This window comes from Grammomys surdaster, unplaced genomic scaffold (assembly GCF_004785775.1).
Source record: "Grammomys surdaster isolate TR1022 unplaced genomic scaffold, NIH_TR_1.0 357, whole genome shotgun sequence".
NCBI lineage: Eukaryota > Metazoa > Chordata > Mammalia > Rodentia > Muridae > Grammomys > Grammomys surdaster.
In genome coordinates, this window is record NW_021604776.1 from 410,525 (window position 1) to 435,389 (window position 24,865).

Below are 24,865 nucleotides of genomic sequence, written 5' to 3' on the forward strand. Positions count from 1 at the left end.
GAGGGGAGGGGAAAGGAGGGGAGGGGAAAGGAGGGGAGGGGAGGGAAAGGGAGGGGAGAGAAAGGGAGGGGAAGAGAAGGGGAAGGGAAGAAAAAGAAAACAACATAAAGCTAGCCAAGTACAGTGAGTCACAATTGTAACTTAGGAAACTAAGGTAGGAGGACTGACTCAAGTTCAAGTCTAGCCTAGGCTATATAGATGAGTTCTAGCCAAGCCTGGGCTACTAAATGAGACTCTGTCACAAAACAAAATTAAAACAAAGAGCACAGTTTAAATGGTTTAAATCTTTACTGAAATTCATTATGATAACAGGCCTTATCTTTTTGTTAACGGATGCAAAGGCCAACAAAGCTAGTAAAAAAAAAAAAGCCAGATATATGCTTAAGTAAAAATTGAAATTATAGTTTAGTTTCAAAACTAAGGATCCGATACAGACAAAAACAAATCCTAATTTAAACAACTATGTTTTTAAAAGACAAGATCTAACTTGGAATGTAGCTCAGTAGTTGAGTGCTTCTTGTAATATGTAAAGACCTGGGTCCAACCCCTACCCAGCATCACAAAAATTGAAATTAAAATAAGATTCTGAAATTGTTACATTTAATTATATAGTAAAAATGTGCTTTCATACCTTATATTCTTTCAGGATTATGAATTTATTAGTTTTTGTTGTTGTTGTTCATGCTAGCACTTTAGAATTTCAAATTTCTATTAATAACTTCTAAATGATCCAAGGTGAATCAGCATGCATTATGCACCTCCAGGGACTCTCATTAGTCTATCAGCTTTAGGAAAAACCCTGAAATAATGCATATTCCATGACGGGTAAGGAAGGCATTCTTGGCAGAATGACCTAAGACAGGTTCAGTCTTGTTCATGAAATAAAAAAGGAAGAGAGGCGGAGAGCCTTTGGGGCTGCTTGACAAGAATCTGACATGGGCTAAGGACAAGGAAATGGGCTGCTTGTCATGAATATGATATTGGCCAAGGACAAGGAAGTAGGCTTCAGGCAGGAATCTGATATTAGGCTACAACAAAGAAGTAATTTCAGGCAGGAATCTAAATATTAGGCTAGAACAAGGAAGTAGGCTTCAGACATGAAGATGACTTTGGACTAGGACAGGGAAGTTGGCTCACATATTTTGGTCATCCTGATAAGCCCTTAGAAACAGTTATCACAGGAGTGTTCATAGAACTTTGTTTATTGCCTTGCTTGTTCTTTGACTATTTGTGTTTAATGTCTTGCTTGTTCCTTGACTATTTGTATCTATTGTGTTGCTAGTTCCTCGACCTAGAAATGATATTAATACTTGCATGTAATTAAAATGGTATAAAAGCAAAAAGGAGGAGGGGGGATGAGATGGGGGTTTCTAGGAAGGGGAAATGGGGAAAGGGGATAGCATCTGAAATGTAAATAAATAAAATATCCAATTTAAAAAAAGGAAGATCCTGAAATGAGAAGTGAGCAGACCTGGATTCCAGGTTGGACAGTGCCACTTGATCTGGAATAATATTCCTAACCTTTCCGAACCTGTTTTCTTCCCTATAAAATGGGGAAAATATTTGGACTCTATCTAGGTGGAAATATATTTATTTAGTGCACAACCTGGCACAAACACACATGTGTATGCACACACAAAACACCATGTATGTTTGTCTGTGTATCTGTATGCTATATGGTGTTCTGATAAACAGTACAGATAGATAGATGCCTTTGAGGAACTCAGGGAATCTGGAAGCTTTGGCCTGTGGTGACTGGCCACAGCATAAATTGAAGCAGTGTGCTGAGCTGAGAAAAATTCAGAAGGGATTACAGAGAATAATGCAGAAGAATAAACCTAGTGATTTCAACACAGCTAGAGGGCATCATTCAGATTCCTGAGACTGAGATTGGATGGGGTGGAGCTCTTCTTCCCTGAGAAACAGAATGAATGCCTCTTTCCCTTCTAATGCCATCACTCAGATCTGAAAGCTACTGTTCCAGGAAGAAGCTTCTCCCCAAAACTTTGTACAGGTCCTTATTTTCCAGAAGACATAAAAAGGATCTTGAAAAAAAAAACATGCTATATCCATTAACCACTCCATAAAATCTTTAGATCTGGGACTTACTAAATATACTTACTTTACTTACTTTATATACACTTACTGTATATAACCATAACCAAAGGGTGAGTATTAGGAAGGGGGGTTAAATATGTGAAAAAGGCTGTTTACTATATACCTACTCAGAGTTGCCAATGAAAACTCACTTCCTGAACATTAGAGCAGTATTCTGCTATAAAAATATAATCCAAATGACAAATGCAAGCCAAAAGATGCAATTTTCCATGCCCTACAATCCAGTTTTAAAAGAACAAAAGGTAAAAATTTCTTTTATTTAATTCAATATACCCAAAGGATAATTTCAACATGTAATCAATCTCAAAATTATTTAAGTCTGGGGCTATAGCTCAGTAACAGAACATTTAGCTAGCATCCATAAAGTCCTCGGTTTAATCTTTAATTCCAAAATAAATCTGAGATAATTACAATCCTTTTTGTTGACTTTTAAAAAATGATTCATTTATTTTATTTCACGTGTATGGGTATTTTGCCTGCATGCTCATATATGTGCACCACATGCATGTCTGGTAATCCCTTGGAACTGGCATTACAGTCAGTTGTGAGTTGTCATGTGAGTGCTGGGAATTGAACCCAGGTCCTTTAGAAGAACACCCATTACTCTTACTTAACCACTGAGCCATTTCTCCAGCCCCCTTAGTATTTTGTTAATCTTTGAACACTGGAGCTCAAGTCACAGTTACACACTGATTTGGATGGTGCTGGAGATTGAACATAGTATATGCTAAACTCTACCATTCAGCTACAGACTGAAATCTCAGGCTGATTTTTTATTAAAAAGGAATCTTTCACTTTTAAAACTTCACATAGTTTTAAGACCAAAAAACTGAAGGGTTTTTTTTGGGGGGGGGGCGGGGATGGGTTTCAAAACAGGGTTTCTCTGTGTAGCCCTGGCTATTCAGCCCTCTGAAGAACAGGCTGGCCTCCAACTCAGAGATCCTCCTGCCTCTGCCTCCCAAGTCTTGGGAATAAAGGTGTACACCACCACTGTCCACTATTATTCTATTTTTTAAGGGAGAGGAATTTAATTACTATAAAAGAAACTTAACACAGAACAGATTAAATAAATCTTTTGATTTTAGTCTCAGAAATGAGCTGCTTGGAGTTACAATACAAAAAAAAAAAGTAGTGATTAGCCATTTCTAAGCCTGATCTGAGCAACTAAGTGGTTTTCTAAGTTTTCTTCTGAGATTACAATATTTTCCTATAATTGTTCCTGAAAAACCATGATGTTAAAATGTAAATGTGTTAATAGGAAACAAGGAGTATAGAGAAACTAAGTAAACAACAACACAAGGAAATAATCAGATATCTCTAGACTACATCCAGCATGTAAGAACACCAAGACAACAAATGAATGAGCAGTCTGGTCTTTCTCAAAAAAAAAAAAAAAAAAAAAAAAAGGTGGCTGCTGTGGATTAAGACAGCTTAAATATACAAGATGGCCAAAAGCAATGCATAAACACTGGATTTTGGAGGCCAACTCTAAAAACTTCAATATGCATTAGCAATTTGATGATAGGCCTTAGTGTAATTGCCCCTAAGGTAAAAATAGGACTGTATTTAGATAAGAAAAGTCCTTACTTATAGGAGAAATACAGTAAATATTTAAGAGTGAGGTATTTGTTTTTACAACTTATTTTCTAAGGCTAGAAAATATAGTAAATGTAATAGTAGCAGTTTTTTAATCTAGGCAATGGCTGTACACTACACAGGTATTCAGTACACTATTCATTCAACTTTTCATTTTTGAACATCCTTATAACAAACAAGGAAAAGGAGAAACAATTCAAAATTAAAACAGACAACGAAATGTACTATACAAACCTTCATTAAATTTTAGTTCATGAAAAGCAACTAAAAAAGACACCTTTGAAATGACAGAAAATGGCCTGGATGTTACATGATATTAAAGAAATATTGTTAATTCTCTTGAATATGACAATACTATTTTGGTTATGTAGGATGATATCTTTAATCTTGGGAAATGATAGCTGAAGCTTTTAGGGATGATAGTCACAATGACTACAATGTTCTTTGAACCAATTCTGGAAGGAAGAAAGGACACATAATAAAGACTACACAATCTCTACCTATCTAGCAAACATGCTAACAACTATTAACTTACACGGTATGTTTGTTTTGGAATGATAATTCTATTCCTTCAGCTTTTCTGTATGTTTACCTAAGTCTGTAACAGAAAGTTTAAAACACGTAAAAGCTAAAATAAGATCATATTAACATTCTCTGCCAGATGTGACATATAATCTCTGCAGTTGATAAGACTGAGGCAGGAAGATCCCCTGAGTATGAGGCCAGACTGGGCTCTAGAATATGTTTAAGTCCAGCCTGGGACAGAGTAAAAGCCTTATTTGAAAAAAGAAAATGGCCTTGTTTGGGACCTGCAATGCTTTGAATACAAGAAAAATATATGGATACTATTTTAAAAAGCTTGAAATATAAGATATGTGATGTCTAAAACCTTTGAGACAGAGTCTCTCCGTATAGCCTTAGCTACACAGTTTCAGGAACTTGCTGTGTAGATCAGGCTGGCCTCTGCCTAAGTGCTGGGATCAAAGGCATATACCACTTTATCTAAAATATTTATTTGCCAACAAAATTTTCCATATCAATTTAGTTTCTAAAGTTGTATTTCTAAAGACCTGTAATCTGCATAACTGAAGTGCATCTCAACACTTAAAAAGCCACAAATTGGTTTGTTAAACTTAAATCTCACACACTATTAAGGCAAGCTTACTCAAGTAGAAGTGAAAGATTTTATAATTACAAAACAATGAAAATATTTCTCCTCAATGGGGTCTTAAATTTTCCTAAGAAAGTAATTCCAGAAGGAAGCTTTAACATTTTTATAATGATAAAACCAAATGCCTAGTGAATGGTGATAACCACTGTTATGTTGTAGGTGCAAAAGGAAGTCAGCAAGTTCAACTGTTAAACAACTACCCAATAGCATTATCTTTTAGCCACTATAACAACTGCCTATCTTAAACACTGATAACTGAAGTATAGACTAGCCTAGCAGCGCCACATTTATAAATTAACTATCAGTTAACGATTATATTGTCCCACAAGAGACGTTTCACTTTGTATTTTACAAATACTTTCTACTTCTATCTAAATTGAAACTGGGGGACACGGGGACCTGTTTTAGTGGTGAGAAAGCATCTAGATTTAATGCATAAAGACAAAACATGAATCCCCAGGGAAAGACAGCAATAAAAACAATAGTAAAGGTAGAAAAATCAAAACCTAAGCAGCAAATGGTTTACATAGTTGATGTGGGGATCATTCCTACTGAACAAAAACAAGTAAATTTTTTTAGTTTTAATTATTTGTTATACTAATAAATTCAGAGAATAAAGATAAAATTCCATAAAAGTGAGTTTTCAATTAAAGATGATAATGACATTTCATAGCAGTCCAGAAGGAAAAAAAAAAACATGCCAGGCTGGTGAGTGTTATTTAAAGGCACAAATTTGTTTATTTTTAAAATGGCATAATCAAACTTTTTTTCCACAAGATCTGGTAACTAAAGCTGAGTGCTTTAGCATGAAGGGTATTTATCAACCAAGTTTTGTGTGCTTTCTAGAAAGAAGGAAAGATGCAAGAAATAAACAGAGTCCCAAAGGTAACCATGTGATTAGAAACCAATTAAGTTAAGCAATTACTGAAGCTCCTCTCTCTCCTTTGGGCAAGAATGGCTCACAAGTAAGACTCTGATAAAGAAATGAAGATGCTTTTATGCAAAAAGGCCAAGGTTGTTTTTTTAAAAAGTATTTTTAAAAAAGATTTATATGGTAGAATGTACACAGAAATGCTTTAAGGGTGTACATAGAAGATTTATGGTCTAATAGTTTGGAAATATCAAAATGTTTTAGACATACAACTTGTTTTCCTGGTTAACCTTAGTATTCACACTAAAATGGGGAACAGAGATAGGCAAGAGTATGGAAGACTATCACTCTGTGGCCTACTGGTTATCAAGAGCATTGTATGTGCCCTTACTGCATTTTAAATAAGAAAATGCATTTAATGTATATGCACCATGTAGAACTATAAAAATCCTCAATGCCAATTCTAGCATGGATTACTTAACTTTTAAAAATAATCTAGCCCACTTTACATTAAGAAGAGCTAAAGTAAATTTGTAATACTTGTATCACATTATAATCTAACCTTAAAGGTACTTGAAAAGTTGAACTATTCTACTACCTACCTGGTTTATCCTTCACCCACAAAATGTACTTTTAAAATTCCTGAATGCATAAGATATAACAAAATCAGCATTTTATATATAAAATATTCTTATAAACTCCTCCTTTTTTGACTCCTGACCAACTCTGGGAATCTTATCTATAAAGACATCTGCTTTAACTAAATTGAGGAGTCCTGTCTACTGCTTTCAAATGCACCAACCTTCTCAAAAACGCTGGATGGAGTCATCAGACAAAACCTGATGTTCTGAATGATGGTATCTGTGTGTCTCCATCGTCGTCTATCATGTCGCAGCCAAGACTGCACAGCCTCGTACAGCTCTATTTCTGGAAACCTGCTCAGATGATCATTATCCAAATAAGACATGAGCTTCTCGAAGCTCAGATATGACAGGAAGTCAGGTCTGGACATGAGTGGCACGAAGTTGTCTAGCAGAAAGGCATCCAGCTTCTCCCTGACTCCCTCGATGTTAACACCGAAATCATCTAACAGTCTCATAATTTCCGCACAATTTTCTAAGCAGATTTTGGCTAAGAGAAAAGAGCAGCAGAATTTCACCACTTCTATAAGCTGAACATACATTGCTGCCTGAAGGATTTCATGAACAGTATTCATACTTAGTTCTATAGTTCCATAATACATAAACTGAAGAACGTGGCTGAAACCAGTAGCTGTTAGACCTTTCAAATGAATTTTGTCCTGATCTCGTTCCCTCATGTCTGCTGTGAACATAATTCTGAAGTAATCACTCTGGGTGGCCAAGAGGGCTTTATGGGCCTGGAACTGATGGTCTTCAATAACCAGAGTCACATCGAGAAGCAGTCCCTCCTCATACAGTGCTCTGAATCCAGCAGAGACACTGGTGTCATGGATGGAGGAACAGAATCCTTCCACGTCCCCTGCCATGAATCACCTGAAAAAAAGTAATTAAAGAAAATGGTATTAATCATGACCATAGATTGAGAAGGTACTATTAAGAATTATAACAGTTTTTATAATATATTAGGTCAACTAGCAAAGTCCTAAGTATATAAACCCTTAAAGAGAAGGCAATCTTCTATGATAGTTTCAAAGCTAATGTTTTCTGGCTTCCTACCTGGGAAAAAAGACTCTACTAAAGACAGATCTATTAAACAGTGCTGGTAACCTGTTAACTTATAAACAATACCCACCTATCTGACTTTATATAATTCATCAAATATATTCATGTTTCAAAATTAGGAATTACAAAAGATTTCATATGCAAACATTTAGTTAAGGAAAAGCCAATAAATAGAAGAAAAAAAACAAAAATGCCTAGAAATTCATCCCAAAGAAAATAACTGGATAAACATGCCAAGTTGTACAGATAAAATTCTTCTTCCTAGCATTATGTATAATAGACCATTATAAAGTATCTGACACAGCAGCATGCATCTGCAGTTCCAATAGGAGAGGCTGAAAGAGAAAAATCACTTGAATCCAGAGTTCCAGGCTAGCCTAGGAATGATGAAGGAGGGAGAAAAGAAAAAACGGAGATGGTTGGAGAATGGAGGGAAAGTGATAAACAAAGCTTGCTGAGAATTCAAAGTCAGCCTGAGTTACACAGCAAGTTCCAGACAAGTTCCTGTCTTGGGCTACATAGACAGACCTTCCCTGTCCACAAAAAATATTCAAAAGTTTTAATACTTATGGGGCATGTGGAACATACCTATAATCCAAGCACTCAAGAAGCAGAGGCAAGAGGATTGCAGTAAGTTGCAGGCAAACCAGGATTATATAACAAGACACTCTAAAACAAAAAGGTTTGACAACAGATTATTAAATACATATGGTATACCCTAATGGTAGATTAGTATACAGATAAGAGTGGTGATAGCAATCTGGCTAGCCTAACAAAGGATGTTTATTAGATGTCACCACAATATACTGAATATACCTTCAAAAATAAAATAAATATTTGTTCAGACGAGAAAAAGTCTGGAAGAACAGATACCAAAATGATGAACCTAGGTAGTGAGTTTTAAGAACACTTCTTCTCTTTTATACTTACCTGATTAACCTCATTTTTAAGAAACAGATGAATACTTTTTTATATTTACAGTATGTAATTTTAAAGGAAAGTAAAAAAAATTATTCTACATAGTTAAGAAATGAAACTAAGACCATACAATTAAAATTAGATCTAAGAGGCTGGGCATGGAGGTATATCTTTAATTCCAACACTAAATGAGGTAGAGGCAATTGTACCTCTCTGAGTTCAAGGCCAGCTTTACCTACATAGCAAGTTCCAGGCTAGCCAGAGCTTCTCAATGAGACCTTATCTCAAACAACAACAAAACAGATCTACAGCTCAGAAAAAGAATGTGTATTTCGTTTGCAGGCCCTGGATTCAATTCCAAGTATCACAAAAATATAAATAAGAAAAATAAATTAGGTCCAAATAAGGCAAACATAAACTAACTTAGTCTAGTCTATTTATGAATTGAAGTAATTTCTTTTTCCCACTAGCACTGACCTCAGGCCATCGTCCATCTTGCTCTTTCTTTGCATCATCAAACAGCTCGTAGCTTCTTCTCTAATGATTTCTCCATTCTTGAATGCCCTCACAACTCCTTCCTATGTGTCCTGTGGAACCTTCCTTTACTATATACAAATTTCATTACATGTATATGTTGGTCCAAATATATGTATGTGTAGGTTCTCCAATCTCATTTAAACATTTTTTTCCTCAAATTCCCACCTTCCAGACATCCTGCTTTTATTCCTACCTTCAGTACTCTTAGAAAAAAATACTCTTTTAAACCATACAGATATTTCTAATCCTTTTCTTAACTTTTGACCATCCATTTCCTAAATAAAACTTAGGCCTTTTAATAAGATAAAAATCCATCTTCTGGGGCTAGAGAGATGGCTCGGCAGTTAAGGGCACTGATTGCTCTTCCAGAGGTCCTGAGTCAATTCCCAGCAACCACATGGTGTGGTGGCTCACAACCATTTGTAACAGGATCTGATGCCCTCTTCTGGTGCGTCTGAAGACAGCTATAGTATACTTATATACATAAAATAAATAAACCTTTTTTTTAAATCCATCTTCTGTTGTCCCTTGTTACACATTTCTTGATCAATGGCTCTCCCATCTGACTGGCACCTGGCTGAGTTATATATACCTATTCATCATTCACAAAAGACAACACACACAAAAACTGAGTCACAGCCGCTATCTCTCAACTCCTATATACTGTCCTTATTCCACTGCAAATCTTTAAGACCTGCCTTCATCCAGAACTAGTCTACATCTGAAACCTCAACTATCAACTTCCTAATAAACACTGCTCCTTCTAAAGAAAGAAACTCACCATATAGTGCAAACTAGTCGAAGACTCACAGGCCTCCTGCCTCCCAAATGCTAGGATCATAAGCCTCTACCACCATAGCTAGTAACCTTCCTCCTCTTTCTTCACGTCTTAGTATATCTTAACTCATATCAGATCAACAACCCCTGGCAGGGCCTCCATTTCCCTCGCCTCTTTGCCTTTTTGCCTATCCTACATACCTTCTAACTAAACAAAAACCATGTTGATCTGTCTTTCACTCTTGAGGTAGACCTTCAGTGTCTGTGGACAGTAAACAACTGTAAGACCATTCCCTATTGGTGAGTACTGATGCACAATCAAAGAGATGTTACCAAACTAAGATTAACTGATAAGGACAAATCTCTGGAATATCATAACCATTGAAGGAGAGGTGGTTTTCAGACAGGATTTCAGAGTCTCACTCTGCTACAGTCCAGGCCTTGAACTCACAGCATCTTCCTGTTTCAGACTCCCAAATCCTAGAAATACAAAAGTATATCACATGCCCCACAATACAGCCACTTTGAAAATAGTCTAAAATACCTCATGTTTTGGAATTGTATGTTTGAGCCCTCTGCTGAAACATTACCAGGCTTTGAAAAACACAATCAAAAGTCGACATCTGTGGCTACCCTACCAAGTGACAATGCTGGGACCTAATCTCAATTCTTTTTCCCTCTGGTTGGGTGTTTGGACCAAGAGCCTTTCCAACTAAGCAACTGGCGATACATCTGACTTCTGTCACCTACTCTACCTCCTCCTTCTAGAGGCAACACCTGTCAATCTCACTAGTCTATTACCATAGCTTCCCTGTTATTTACTGAAGGAAAAGCACCTGTGTGCCAGGTACTCCACTACATATGGATATATGTGCCAAGCAGGAATCTTCTCTGTACAATAGATGTGGTTAAGGAGGAAAAAGCAGCATTCAAGACACTAAGCCACCACTCCTCCACTCTCATGAGGATGTGATCACTAGATTTCCTACTGCTTCAATATGTTATCTATGACACTATCTTTTAACTTTTTAACCTATTTTAATCAGTGTTGAACCTGGCTTGAGTTGACATAACAAAAGAATGTTAGTAAGAAAAAAGTCTGAGCTGGGTGGAGTGGCATATACCTGCAATCTCAGTGTAGAAGGAGGAGGAATAGGAGTTCAAAGTCATCCTTGGATACAAAGCTAGGTCAAGACTAGCCTGACTCCTAAAAGAAAAAGTCTGAAAGCTGGAGAGATGGCTCAAAGATTAAGAGCACTGATTGCTCTTCTAGAGAACCCCAGTTCAATTCCCAGTACTCACATGGTAACTCCAGTTCCAGGGGATCTGGCACCCTAGCACAGACATACATGCAGGCAAAACATCTATGCACATAAAAATAGATCTTAAAAAATAGTCTGAAAGGGTACAAGACCAAAAATATTAAGAATGGTTTTCTTGGCATGGTGGCATGTCAGGCAGTTTCACTAACGGCTAATCTGTTTTGTAATAATATATCTACAATTAAAAGATATCACTGTTTTTACAAAAACCTGCTAACAAAAATCTTCAAAAGCCTGATTGCTTGGTCTCTCTTTTTTCTTGAACCCTTCTGCAGCATGATATAAGCCACTGGCTCATGGCTGTCAGCAGCATACATTATTCTGAATCTCTTCTTCATTCTCATCCATGGGTTCTACTCATTCTTCATTCTCACTCATGGGTTCACTTTTCTCAAACTAACCCCTGGAGCATTTGTCACCTGTAAATCAGTTTTTGCCCCCCTTCTCTCATCTAAACACTGTGTCCCTCTAAACAATTGTGTCTAAATCCATGGTTTCTAAGATCTACTTTCACAAATATCTTGACAGTCTTTCCATATTTCAATCCTTCCTCCATTCTGCCATATAATAAATCAATTGTGCAACAAACACTTCTGTACACTATATTTGGGACTTCAAAATCAATATACCTAAACAGAATCCTAATCCTATCTGCCCCTACTCAGTTTTTTCTTTTATAATTTTCATTTTATCAAGAGAGACATTCTAAGTACCCACTTCTCCCCATGTCTTTTTTTTGCCAAGGTCATACTCTATAGCCATAGTGGCCTATAACTTCTGTAACTCATTATGTAGTTCAAGCTAGCCTCACACTCAGAGCAATTCTCTTGCTTCAGTCTCCAAAGAGCTATGACTATAGTCATGGACTACTATACCCAATGCTATTAATCTTTTAACCCATCTTTAAGGCCTACTGAGCCTAACACATTAAATGTTCACTAATCAAAGATAGCACAGTTATTCACTAAATGAAATTAAGATCAAAATATTTATTTAGCATGTCATTAATTTAAAATTATACAATTTTAACCAGGTTTTTGTTTGGGGGCAGGGACTTACAATACAGCCCTGGCTGGCCTGTAACTCACTATGTAAATCATGCTGGTCGTGAACTCTGATTTACCTGCCTTTGCCTCCTAGCTGAACATGGCTACACAGTAAGACCTTGTCCAAAAAAAATAAAAATTAAAAAAAAGCAAAAATAATTTTTAAAAATATTTTTAAATCTTTTTTTTGAGACAGGGTCTCTATGTAGCCCCAGCTGTTTTGGAACTTGCTTTGTAGAACAGGCTGGCCCTAAGACTCAGAGATCTGCCTGCCTCTGCCTTCCAAGTGCTGGAATTAAGGGTTTACAAGACCACTAAAAAATATTTTTAATATGAAATTTTGAGAAACATAGGACACAGAGGGCTATTGTTATGGGGGGGGCTGTTCTAGATGACATAATCATATTTATCAGAATTATTTTAACTCACACATGCAAGATTAGAGTCAGCAGGCAAAGTGCACACCTAAATCCTAACATTCAGAAGGCTAAGGCAAAAAGACTGAGTTTGAGATCAGCCTGGTCACATAGAGGATTGAAAGTCAACCTAGGCTACTAACTACTCATCAACTTTTTTCTTGTCTGAAATTTTTGTTTGTTTGCTTTTTTTTTAAAGATTTATTTATTTCATGTATGTGAGTACACTATTGTTGTCTCTAGACACACCAGAAGAGGGCAACAGATCCCCATTACAGATGGTTGTGAGCCACCATGTGGTTGCTGGGAATTGAACTCAGAACCTCTGGAAGAGCAGTCAGTGCTCTTAACCACTGAACCACCTCTCCAGTTCCCTGCTTTTTGTTTTTTTAGACAGGGTTTCTCTGTTCAACAGCCCTGGCTGTCCTGGAACACTCTTTGTACACCAGGATAGCCTCAAACTGACAGAGATCTCCCAGTCTCTGCCTCCCAAGTACTGGGATTAAAAGGTGTTGAACCACAAGGCCCAGCTTGTCTAGAACATTTTTTAAAGTAAAGTAAATTAGCTCAGAAGTTTCCCAGTGATATAAGGCATATGTACAAATATAAAATACTAGAACAAAAGTGACCTCAAACAGCATGGTATCTGGATAATCAAACCTTCTGATTAGTGTAAAGCTACCATAATGCTAACTACCAATTTTCAAAATAATTATAAAGTAAAACATCATAACAAATTAAACTGGATAAAAATTCTGGTATTTCATTACTTTCTCAAGGTCATGGTTACCAATTATCACTGATAATTCAGATATACCAGTCACATTCAACGATAATTTAACAACAGAAGCCTAGACATTACCATTCATATACTATGATTAGAGTGTTCTATTTTGTTAATCTGTTATTTTGACATTGCCTAAATCAATCAATCTACCTACCTACCTACCTACCTACCTACCTAACTTCATATCACAGCGATCTTTTCTAAGGCCTGGAGCTCAGTACAGTGCTTGACTACTATTCACAAAACCCTGAAATCAATCTTCAACACTGTAAGAAAAGTGATCCATAGTCACTACTATCTAGAAAGGTTTCAAAAGTTTCAAAACGTTCATAAAGATTTATAAAAAAACTGTATCTAAATGAAGATCTTTTTTACATTTATCTATTTTGTGTGTATGACTGTTTTGCCTGCATGTATGTATGTGCACCACATTTATGCCTGGTTCACAAGATGGCACTTGATTGGTGGAGCTGGAGCTACAGATGCTTGTGAGTCATCATGTGGGTTCTATGAACCAAACTCACTTTCTGTAAGAGCAACAAGTGCTCTTAACCACTAAGCCACCTCTCCAGCCTCTAAATGACAACATTCAAAGGAGATACATGACCTGCAATACAACTCCATATGTGCAAGTCTCCAGGTTCAATTCCTATACTGGTTCAATCCCTATGCAGCAAAAATAAAAGAGGTATTGTACTTTTTTGTGAGGGGAGTATTTTTGTTTGAGAGACAGGCTATGCACTTGAGGCCTGACTCAGCTTATGATCTTCTTGCAGGATATATCAAAAAAGTAATCCAAACCCAAGTCTGGTGGGTCATTGTGGGGAAAATTTAAGAAGGCCAGCTCTGCGGTGTGGCGCCAGAGGGGCTTCCACCGCTGTGGCGGGTCTCACATTCCGGAGGAATCCTATGGTTCCAGCGGCCTGGAGGCCTTGGCAACGACAGGCCCCAATAACAGGAGGAAGTCCTTGGTTCCAAAAAGGTTTATTGTCATGGCAGATGATAGATGGATCTAGGCATACCCCCCAGAACTCAGGGCAGTCCAGAGTTATGTAGGGAGGGAGAAAGGGGGAGGATTGGGGGAGGATCTGGGGGAGGCATGTTTAATTTGCTCTGCCCTCTGGCCTTCATTAGTATGTAAATCCCTAGGGCCTGAGGCCTATAGCCTGGCCTATGTAATTCTATGGAGACCGTGACTGTTTTTCAGGATCCTGGGTTCTAGGGGGTGCCAAACTCCTGCCGGTTCTCATGCAGAATCCTACCCAGAATTTGCAGAGTCTTGGGGTTCTAGGCACCTGCTCCATCATGACCCAGGATACCCTTACGCAGTCCCACAGGTCATTCCTATAATCCTAGCTACTTGAAAAGTTGAGGCAGGAGGATTTCTACAAGTTGGAAACCATCCTGGCCTACAGTGTGATTTTTGTCTCAAAAAAAAAAAAGTGATCGGAGGCAGGGGCAGGTGAATTTCTGAGTTCGAGGCCAGCCTGGTCTACAGAGTGAGTTCCAGGACAGCCAGGGCTATACAGAGAAACTCTGTCTCGGAAAAAAAAAAAAAAAGTGATCAAAATACCTAATGATGACACAAATACCATATGGCAATCAAGCATGTCAAAAAAAATCCGAAGACATAAGCACACTTCTTTTGAGTACTGAGTACCATCCTCTGTTTGCCCAGCCTGCCTAGAATTCCTACCAGCTAGGCTCCTCTTTGGGTCTAGCCCCAATCACATATGGTCAAATCTACCTGGGAAATGTTAATCAAGATGAATACCAATTTTTTTTTGGTTTTTTCGAGACAGGGTTTCTCTGTGTAGCCCTGGCTATCCTGGAACTCACTCTGTAGACCAGGCTAGCCTCGAACTCTCGAACTCAGAAATCCACCTGCCTCTGCCTCCCAAGTGCTGGGATTAAAGGCATGCGCCACCACTGCCTGGCGATGAATACCATTTTGTCAACAAATCTAGAAAGGCAGGGGAGAGGAGAAAGGGAAGAAGGGTTGTATACTATGTATTACTAGAATTAAACACTTCAAAGAGCAGCTATAGGCATTCACTTGTGGCCTAATTATCACAGAAACGTGTCAACTGAGAAAAAATAATGCCTAGACAAGAATACAGAGTGCTTTGTAACACCTTCATTTTCCAGTCCCCAGATCCAGATCTGAAAGAAATCTTTATGTTCTTGGAATAGTCTCCCTTGTTATTAGCTAAGCTGACTTCTACTTATAGCAAAAGATCCTAAATAACAGTCTTAGAGCAGAAATATCTGTTACTTAAGATTTCTTAGTCTTCTGTCTCTATAAAAGAGAGAGAGAGAAAGAGTGCACATTAGACATAATCTCTGAACTTTTGAGGCATACTATTCTCATTTGATTTTCTGATTTTTATATGATTATATAGATATGCAAAGCTCTTAAATACATATTAAAATTAAAGTTGGGTAGTGGTTGTTCACACCTTTAATACCAGCACTTGGGAGGCAGAGGCAGGTAATCTCTAAATTCAATGACAATCTGTTCTACAGAGCTAGTTCCTAGACAGCCAGGGCTGTCCAGAGAAACCCAATCTCAAAAAACTAAACAAACAAGCAAACAAAGGATAGATACTTTAAAGTTCCACCAAGACACATACATAATCTAAATACAAGATCTACATCAACTTGAAAGTAATTTGTGATGGCTAGGGCATATGCAGTAATTTCTTTCCCACTCAATGCACGTAACAGTAAGATTAACAGCTTTAGACCAGAATTAGTAACTTACACTTGAATGGGAAGGATGTATAGAAGCAGAAATACCCCATGATGAGCTGACAACACCATACAGCCTCTCAATAAAAGCATGAGTCAAAGTCAGATCTAGAGTCACCCTCAAGAGATCAAATTGTAATTCTGCCTCTACTAGCTCTGTGACTTTACAGCAAGCTATTTAGCTTCTCTGTGGCCTAAGGTCTTCATCTGTAAAACGAGGGTACTAATAGTAATAGAATCTACATTATTGGATGCTCTGAGAATTAAATGACTTAGTACATATACAGCACTTAGCATGATACATGGCTCTGAAGTGCACTATTAGTACTGCATCCTTTCTCTTGGTGCCACTCAAGCCCAATAGTAAGCCCAATTAGAAGTTGAATAATATCCTGCTAACCTCATAGAAACCTTAGCAACAACACTTTGAATCATAGCCCACCTTATCAGAACCCAGACCAACTGTAACTTACTTGATAGATGAAGACACTAAGGTTTACAGATAGACACTATTCAAGATTACACATCTACTTTAAAAAGTGTTAAAAAGAGAGGGTACATACCTTAATAATAGAAGGGAAGAGGGGCATAAAAAAGGAATTTTTAAGGGGGCTGGAGAGATAGCTCAGAGGTTAAAAGCACTGACTGCTCTTCCAGAGGTCCTCAGTTCAATTCCCAGCAACCACAAGGTGGCTCACAACCATCTGTAATGGGATCCAATGCCCTCTTCTGGTGTGTCTAAAGAGAGTGACAATGTACTCATATACATTAAATAAATAATAAAAACTTTTAAAAAGATGAGATTGTGATCTTTTAAAAAATAAAGAATTTAAAAGAATCTAAAAATAATTTTACCTGTTTCTCTCATAGTAAAAGAAAAAATCCTATGGCTAACAAAATTTTTAAAATGAATTATGTGTCTGACATATTCTACTAAACAGCATAGATTTATATCAACATTTAAGGCATCAAATAACCAACTTACAAATGAACACGTGAAACAAAACCAACTTGTTCACAATTCATACCCTGGACACTACAAAGAAAAAAAAGACTTAGAATGGCAAGGTTTAAACTCAAACAGAAAAAAGAAAATTATAATACAAAAACACACATTTACATAAATTAAAAAATAATGAGGAAAGGCAAATGTAAGACTGTAAAAAGGATATAAAATCTTATATAAAAATTCTCTACAAAATTATACCAATTTTAGAAAGAAAGTAATAATTATAAGAAGTATAACACAAAACTCAAATATCTAACTCAATGAGAGCTGGGGAAAAAAATCCAATAAATAAGGAGCGTTTGAGAAAATTATTACTAACATACAAAATGCTAAATATTCAGAAATTCTATATCCTCATTTCTCATAATATATCTTCAGATCAGGGCAAATTATGGCTTATAAACCTAATGTGTACATATTCTATACTTGGCCTTCAGAATTTAAAGTAATTGTTTTCCAAAAGAGGAATGAACCTAAATTACAAGGCATGCTTATACTACTAGGAAAGAAACACTGAACAGTGTGTCTTGTTTTATCAACTTGGCACTGAGAAAGCATGGGAGGGAGCTGGCTAGAATCAATACCTCAGTGGTAGAGGACCCTGGATTCAGAGCTCAATTCCCAGTACACACACATACATACACACACACACACACACACACACACACACATACACACATACACACACACACACACACACACACACACACACGGGGGGGGGGGGCGCCCCCTCTCAAAAACAACTTACCTGTTACCTTTACTTTCTGATTTCCAGATGTGAGGAGTATTCAGAATGTGAATATCTGTCATACTTTTTATAAGTCCAAATGTTACATAAAGATTTGTAAGAATATGGTCAGCAAAATAATCTAATTATTAAGGATTTTTGTTTTATGTTTTTTGAGACAGAATCTCATTCTATAGTCCAGGCTGACTTTGAACTCACAAATTCTTTTTCAATCTCCCAAGTGTGTGGATGAGCCACTACACCTAGCTTCAAGTGTTTAATTACAGTTTTGTAAATTTTTAGAAGATATAAAATTCTCATTAGAAATCATTATTTATGTAACTTAAGGATGCTACCTCTCAAAAGAATTACAAGTATTTTTAAATTCCCTAGCATTGGTTTCTACATAAATCAATACAACCCTCATAAACCAAAGTTCTTTAGAATCCAAATAAATTCTGAGATATAAAGAATATCAGTGAAGGGAAGATGACTGACTACACAAAACATGCGCACATGCAAACAAACAAATACACATAAACACACACACACTCACTCTGCCTTGGAAGACGATTACAGATATATATATATATATATATATATTATATATATGTATATATATATACACACATATATACATATATATGTGTGTATATACATGTATATATATGCATATGTATATGTGTGTGTATATATATACATATACATATATATATCACTGAAATTTCTAACAGTTCAAACTCTCTAGTGACCAGTAAAGAAAGAAGTCTGGTGGGGGTAAAACTGGAAGGAAATCAAAGGCACAGAAATTAGAAGGCTACCATTCTGATTTGAAGGCTAAATTCTAGAGAACTAAATAGATCTTTGAAATCAACTAACTTCCATGTTTGTGACATATGTAGTAATTTATTGCTTTCATATTTCTCCCAAAGCTGCCTGAAAACTCATATAAAACTGTAAGCTGTTCAGTATAAAAGCTAGACTCTCAAACCGCTGTTTATCCTTAATGAAAACTGTAAATGATTCCATACTGCCTTCACCATCGAACTGTTCTACCAAAAATGACACTTATGAAGTAAATGCCATACTTACAAATTGAAATGAAAGTGTGAAGCTTACTATTTTAAAAAAAAAACAGAATTAATTTCTAAATCATAAAATCTCACATAATTTCTATAATCTATCCATTAATTTTAAACTCAACAATCTCAAAGCAGCCAACTTCTCAAAATATGTTTTGGGTTGTTTTTTTGTTTGTTTTTTGAGCTCTAAGAATCATTCATTTTACCCTCAAATACATACTACCCAAATCGGGAAAGAACACAGCTGAATGTGGGAGAAAGGACTGTGTATTAGTTTGATAGTGAAACTCTTGTCATCATAACATTTTTATAGCTCAGTACTAAACTGCAAATGATGACTTAAACTGCTAAGAAAGACCTAGTCCTCCAGCCTCAAGACTGCACCTATTATCCAAATCGGTTTACTTCACAGACATTTTTAGTATTTAGTCATCCTGTAATATAAGAAAACTAAGAAAAAACCCACCTGTTTCAATGCTATTTTCATCTTTAATACTCCTTTACTACAAGAAAAAGTAGCCCAAGAGTGATGTCATGGAAATCAGCTTCCATGGTCTTTAGAGATTTCATCCAGTGAGAATTCTAGGAACAGTCTCATTTGGGAAATAAAATCCCAAATCTTCTAAGCTGCATTTTAACACGAAATCACAAATCATGTACTATTAGCATTTCATTCTCCCCCAAGAATTATATAACTATTAGGAATCTTTTGGTAGCTCCTGCTGTTATGATACAGATTTCCTGCAAGTCCACGATGCAGTATTAACTTAATTCAAAGATATTATCAAGGACAAAAGAAACTTTTTCTATCTGTTTTTATTTGTTTCAATTATTCGGCTAGATTTTTCCCTCAATGCTTGCAGACAGAGCCCAGGGCTTCACACATGGGATGCAAATGCTCTATCAGTGAAATATATCTCAGCCCAATGAGCTTTAAGGATCTCACATTAAAGAGAGAAAACTAAGCTTATTCAGAGGGTAAAGGTGGCTGCAGCCAAATAGGATGACTTGAGTGCCATCTGTGGGACCCTGATGGTAGTAGAGAACCTACTCCTACAAGTAGTTCTCTGACTTCTACATTCATGTTGTGTGGCCTGTACACATGTATGCAAACACAATAGACAGACAGACAAACAGACAGACAGACAATTGTAATTTTTTAAAGAATCCAACAGCCAGTGAGATGGCTCAGTGAGTAAAGGAGCTTGTTGCCAAGCCTGATGATCTGAGCTTGATCCTTGGTTTAATCCCAGTACTTGAGAGGCAGAGACAAGCAGTTCTCTTTAAGTATGGGGCTAGCCTGGTCTACAAAGTAAATTCCAGGACAGCAAGAGCTATGTAGAAACCTTGTCTTAAAAAAAAAGGAAATTAAAAAAAAACAAAGAAAATTAAAAAAAACATAGGCATCTACTTATGTTTTATTGGGGGTGGGGGCGGCACGTTGTTTATTTTGAGACAGCATTTCCCACTTTGTAGCACTGGAGAGCTTTAACTCAGAGAACCTGTCTTTGTCCCCTACATGTTTTAATTAAAGATCTAGGAAACCTTCAGATTTAAAACATCATCTATGCTTTAAATTTTCTTAATATTTTATTATGTATATGAATGTTTGGCTGCTTATGTCTGTGTACCATGTTAAGTGCCTAGTGGCCATGAGAGCCATCAGAGTTTAGGATCATCTGGAACTACAGGTGGTTGTGAGCTGCCACATGGATTTTGGGAATTGAACCCAGGTCCTCTAGCGCAACCAGTGCTCTTAAGCACTGAGCCATTTCTCCAGCCCCATGGTCACCTACTTTTATGCCAACAGTAATACAAGGTATACCTAGAGCAGAGATAACTTAAAAAAGCCTTTCCAGTGGTTCCTAAAACGGTAATGATAGGCTCCTTCAACACTCACACTCACACTCTCACACACACACACACACACTCTCTCTCCTCCACCTCTCCCTCCCTCCCACCCTCCCTTTCCCTCTCTCCTTCCTCCCCTCCTTCCCTCCCTCTCTCTCCTTCCTCCCCTCCTTCCCTCCCTCTCCCTCTCCCTCTCCCTCTCCTCTTCCTCCCCTCTCCCTTTTGTTGCTCCTGTTCCTGGAAAACCAGTTCTTCTCTGGCTAGGATCACTCTATCCAGATATCTATGACTCCCTTTAGATCATTAGGGAAGAGTCAACTCATTGAGACCTTGTCCCAAACCCATATTAAAATAACAGAACTCAATGGGCTTGGTGGCACACACCTTTATTCTCAGCACTCAGGAGGTAGGAGAAGGTGGATTTCTAAGAGTTCGAGGCCAGCCTGGTCTACATAGTGAGTTCCAAGACAGCCAACGCTATACAGAGGAACCCTGTCTCAAAAAAGCAAACAAAAAAAAAAACTTAATCAAAAATTACAAAACCCCTCTAAAGATATACAAAGAATCTACATCTCCACTCTCTGCTTTATTTTTTTCTCCTGTATTTAATGCTGAAGTCATTTGTTTTGAGACAGGGTCTCATTCTAGGCTGCCCCTGCTGAGGAAGATTCTGAACTGATCCTATTGTCTCCACCTCCTAGTGCTACAACTTTAGAAATGGGCCATCAAACCTCTAACTTTTGTTTAAAAAAAATTGGTCTGTGCCAGGTATAGTTACATGTGCCTATAATCCCAGTACATGGGAGGCTGGGGCACAAGGATATCCCCAAGTTTAAGGCAAGCCTGGGCTATAGTGAAAGACTGGGGGAGAAAAATCTAAAACAAAACAAACAAAACCTGTTCAAACTATTAACACTAACTTGAATCTCCAGCACCTAGAACAGTGTGTGGCACATAGTAAATACTTAGTAAATACCTGATGTACAGACAATTGTACTTCACAAACTTCCATGTTCTATAACCACTTTCAATTTAAAGATGAAAAATCCAAACTATGGCCGGGCAGTGGTGGCGCACATCTTTAATCCCAGCACTTAGGAGGCAGAGGCAGGCGGATTTCTGAGTTTGAGGCCAGCCTGGTCTACAGAGTGAGCTCTTGGACAGCCAGGGCTACACAGAGAAACCCTGTCTTGAAAAACCAAAAAAAAAAAAAAGAAAAGAGTTCAAAAAATCCAAACTATGAGCCTAACTAAGGTTATGATATCAAATTATGGAGCCAGGGTCTTCTGGGTTCTACCCCTTCCTAATAAACCACTATTTCTACAAGCCCTCACCAATGGCCAGCTTTTGTTGTTCTTCAGTTTTAAAAAAGCCCAAATGAGCTATAGCATTCTAGTTCTGAGGAAATATCTGACAACAAATTAATCTATAGCACATGCCCCACCCAGACCAAGAGTCACTGTCCTCATATAACATTCAGTCCCCAAACCTGACAATGGGGCACCAGTATCATATGTAGAGGGTCAAAATCAGGGGAAAAATGTTAGAGGTACTAAACTATGACATCTTTTCCTTTCTCTCATCTCTCTTGACTTGTCATGATATGTTTTTAGTTGTTGGTATATGTTGTCCTAAGTAAAGTTAAAATTTTAAATTATTAACACAAATTTTACCATTCATTTATGTTGTACAATGTTGGTTTACACACATCATTAAACCAAGTATAAACCCCAGCTTCTGAATACCCATGAAGTCAGTCAAGCCAGCCTTGGTTCCAAGATTTTAGCCCCAAATAACCCAAAGCAAGGCAAAGAGGTCAAATTCAGAAATGCCCAATAAAGTAGTGATCTACAAAAATTATCTTCAGAACAAGGGATAAACCCAAAATATAAAAGCAGCTATTTTAAAGCTGTTCCTTTTCCAACTTAATCCTGCCTACCTTAAATTACTCTGTCTTTTTATAAAACACACAAGCATACTGTGAAAGACCACTGGCATTGGACCAGGGAATTAAAATTTTAACATCTACTCAGGAAAAAAAAACATTTTTACAACTAAAAATAATATACTCCAAAATGCTCTTTTCACTTTTAATTGACTATTTTAAGCCAAAACATTCTACAGTTTTGAAATTCTAGAAAGTAAATTCTATTTTTGAGCCACAAATATTTACTACCTTATTTTTTTTGCCAATTAACAGGTAGTAAAGAGTATTAATTAACATCTTTTACTACTGTCAAACTAGCACTCAAAGCACCTACTAAGTGCTGTAATTAAAAATGAGAACTGAATTACACTAATATTGCATTAAGAGCTAAAACGTTGAAATCCCCTGTACATTTCTAGATCTATTGAGCATTTGGGAAACATGAATGCATGTGTAAGCTCTTTAAAAACCATTTTTAAATGAGTAGAAGCATTCAGTCATCCTGTTCTGTAGATATGAAAAGCAAACATTGAAATTAAATCCTATATACTAAAAAAACACTTTTAAAATGATAACAGTAAATCAGATTGACAAAGGAAGTGAACCCCTTAAAAATATAAAAGACTAAATAAATATAAGCTGTTAAATATTCTGAGTAAGAAAAGGGGCTGAGAGGCCTAGAAAGATGAAAAGCCTTATAGTAACATTAAATTTGAATTAAAGGATACCGTTATTTAAATAAGCAGTTCGCATTTTGTAGGAGGAAGGCCAACCAACACTGACTATTAAACAGCTATCCATCACTGCGCTGTTCTGCTATTCCGTACTTATTTACTTATAATATAGAAATTAAGAGGCAGCAACAGTTAGCCACATTAACCACTCAAGCAAAGGTTACCTAAACAAATGACCTTACATTTTCTACAACACTTTACAGCTATAGATTATTTTCACATATATGACCTCATATAGTCCTCACTACCTTTCTGATATGGCTATTGACTACATTGCATAGATAAGAAACTGAGGCTCCGTGCGAGATTTCCTCAGTACGAGATTTTCTCAGTCACCCAGTCGGACCCAGACATTCTGATTCCACGCATTATGCCGCACATTTCGCATAGTTCTATTTCAGGCACAAACAGGATTTTTAAAGGGAAGGAACCGGTTGGGGGGGAAATAATCATGGTACCTGCAGCTCTATGCTGCAAAAAATGGCTGAATTATGCTTCTTCCTTTTTTTTCCTCTCCCTCCCTCTCCCCCCCCACACCAGAAAAAAATTTACATTTCAAACAATTTAAGTAAACTCAAAAACAAATTAGCTCCCAGCATCTATAAAATGTTTGAGTGCGGCCAGTGCCGTGAGGGCCACGGAACCCGTGCCATCCTCGGGGCCGCGGGCTAAGCCTGGGCTCCGCAGGCCGGCGGCCAGGGGCGGCTACGCACCTCGGGGGTCCTGTCCAGCCTCTAGTGGACGGCAGTCTGCATCAGGAAGAAGCGGGCCAGTGGCCGAACGGTGGGAGGGTCGGGCGCCGGGATGGACCGCGATAGGCTTCTCGGACCTCTACAAGGGGCCGCTCCCTGGCCGGGCCGGAGCGCTCCGGCGCGGGGCGAGCGTGCAAGCCGGAGGCCCCCTAAGAAGCAGTCCTGGGAAAGAAGACAGCGGTTGAGTGGCGAGTCCAAACAGTTGGGCTAGGCGTGATGCGCGCGGCGTCGGGGCCCAGCCTTGCCAATACCGGGGGACGTCGCGGCACCCCACGGGGCTCAGCAGGAAAGCCGACTTAGGGCCACGAACTGGGGGACAGCTGAGGGGGCCGAGGGTAATAGAAACGCCAGCAGTAACGACATAGACGACGGCGTCTCCGGGTTTCTGCCCCAAAGCGCGCGGAGCCTCGGGATCACCCACGCCGGGGGTGGAGGAAAGCGGGAAAGGGGCGGGAAAGGGGCGGGGCGTGGGGGGCCACGAGCCAGGGGCCGCTCCGGGCCTCGCGCCCCCTGCGGGCCGCGGGAGCCGCCCGGGGCCCGCCCAGGGAGGCGGGGTCCACGGGCTAGGGGCCCGGGCCAGGGTCTCTAGGACGCTGAAACAAGCTTCTCCAAGAGAGAGGGCGGGGACGGGAAGCCGTGGGTTAGAGAGCAGGCCCGGGAGGCCCCCTTAGCCCCTGAAGGCGCCCCGTGGGGGCCAGCGCGCCGCCTGGCGGGTGTTTACCTTCCCCCTGGTCGAGCGCCAATGCCGCCATCTTTCAGCCCAGGCGCGT

General features: G+C 38.3%; 1 protein-coding gene across 5 annotated transcripts in view; it reads right to left on the bottom strand.

Moving 5' to 3' along the window:
* Klhl15 (kelch like family member 15) overlaps nucleotides 1-24,541 on the bottom strand; it is a 39,328-nt gene extending 14,787 nt beyond the window's left edge. The window contains exons 1-5 of one of the 5 annotated variants that reach the window (XM_028779614.1): nucleotides 24,347-24,541; nucleotides 24,057-24,257; nucleotides 16,999-17,049; nucleotides 6,559-7,270; nucleotides 5,599-5,727 (exon numbers count right to left, since the gene is read on the bottom strand). In XM_028779614.1, coding sequence (XP_028635447.1) covers nucleotides 5,629-5,727; nucleotides 6,559-7,263 — 804 coding nt within the window. In that variant the 5' untranslated portion in view covers nucleotides 7,264-7,270; nucleotides 16,999-17,049; nucleotides 24,057-24,257; nucleotides 24,347-24,541 and the 3' untranslated portion in view covers nucleotides 5,599-5,628. Of the gene's footprint in view, nucleotides 1-5,598; nucleotides 5,728-6,558; nucleotides 7,271-8,047; nucleotides 8,128-16,998; nucleotides 17,050-24,056 lie in introns of those variants that run through there. The other 4 variants (XM_028779611.1, XM_028779613.1, XM_028779610.1 and 1 more) reach the window with 4 other exon arrangements.
* Nucleotides 24,542-24,865: the final 324 nt, after the last annotated feature.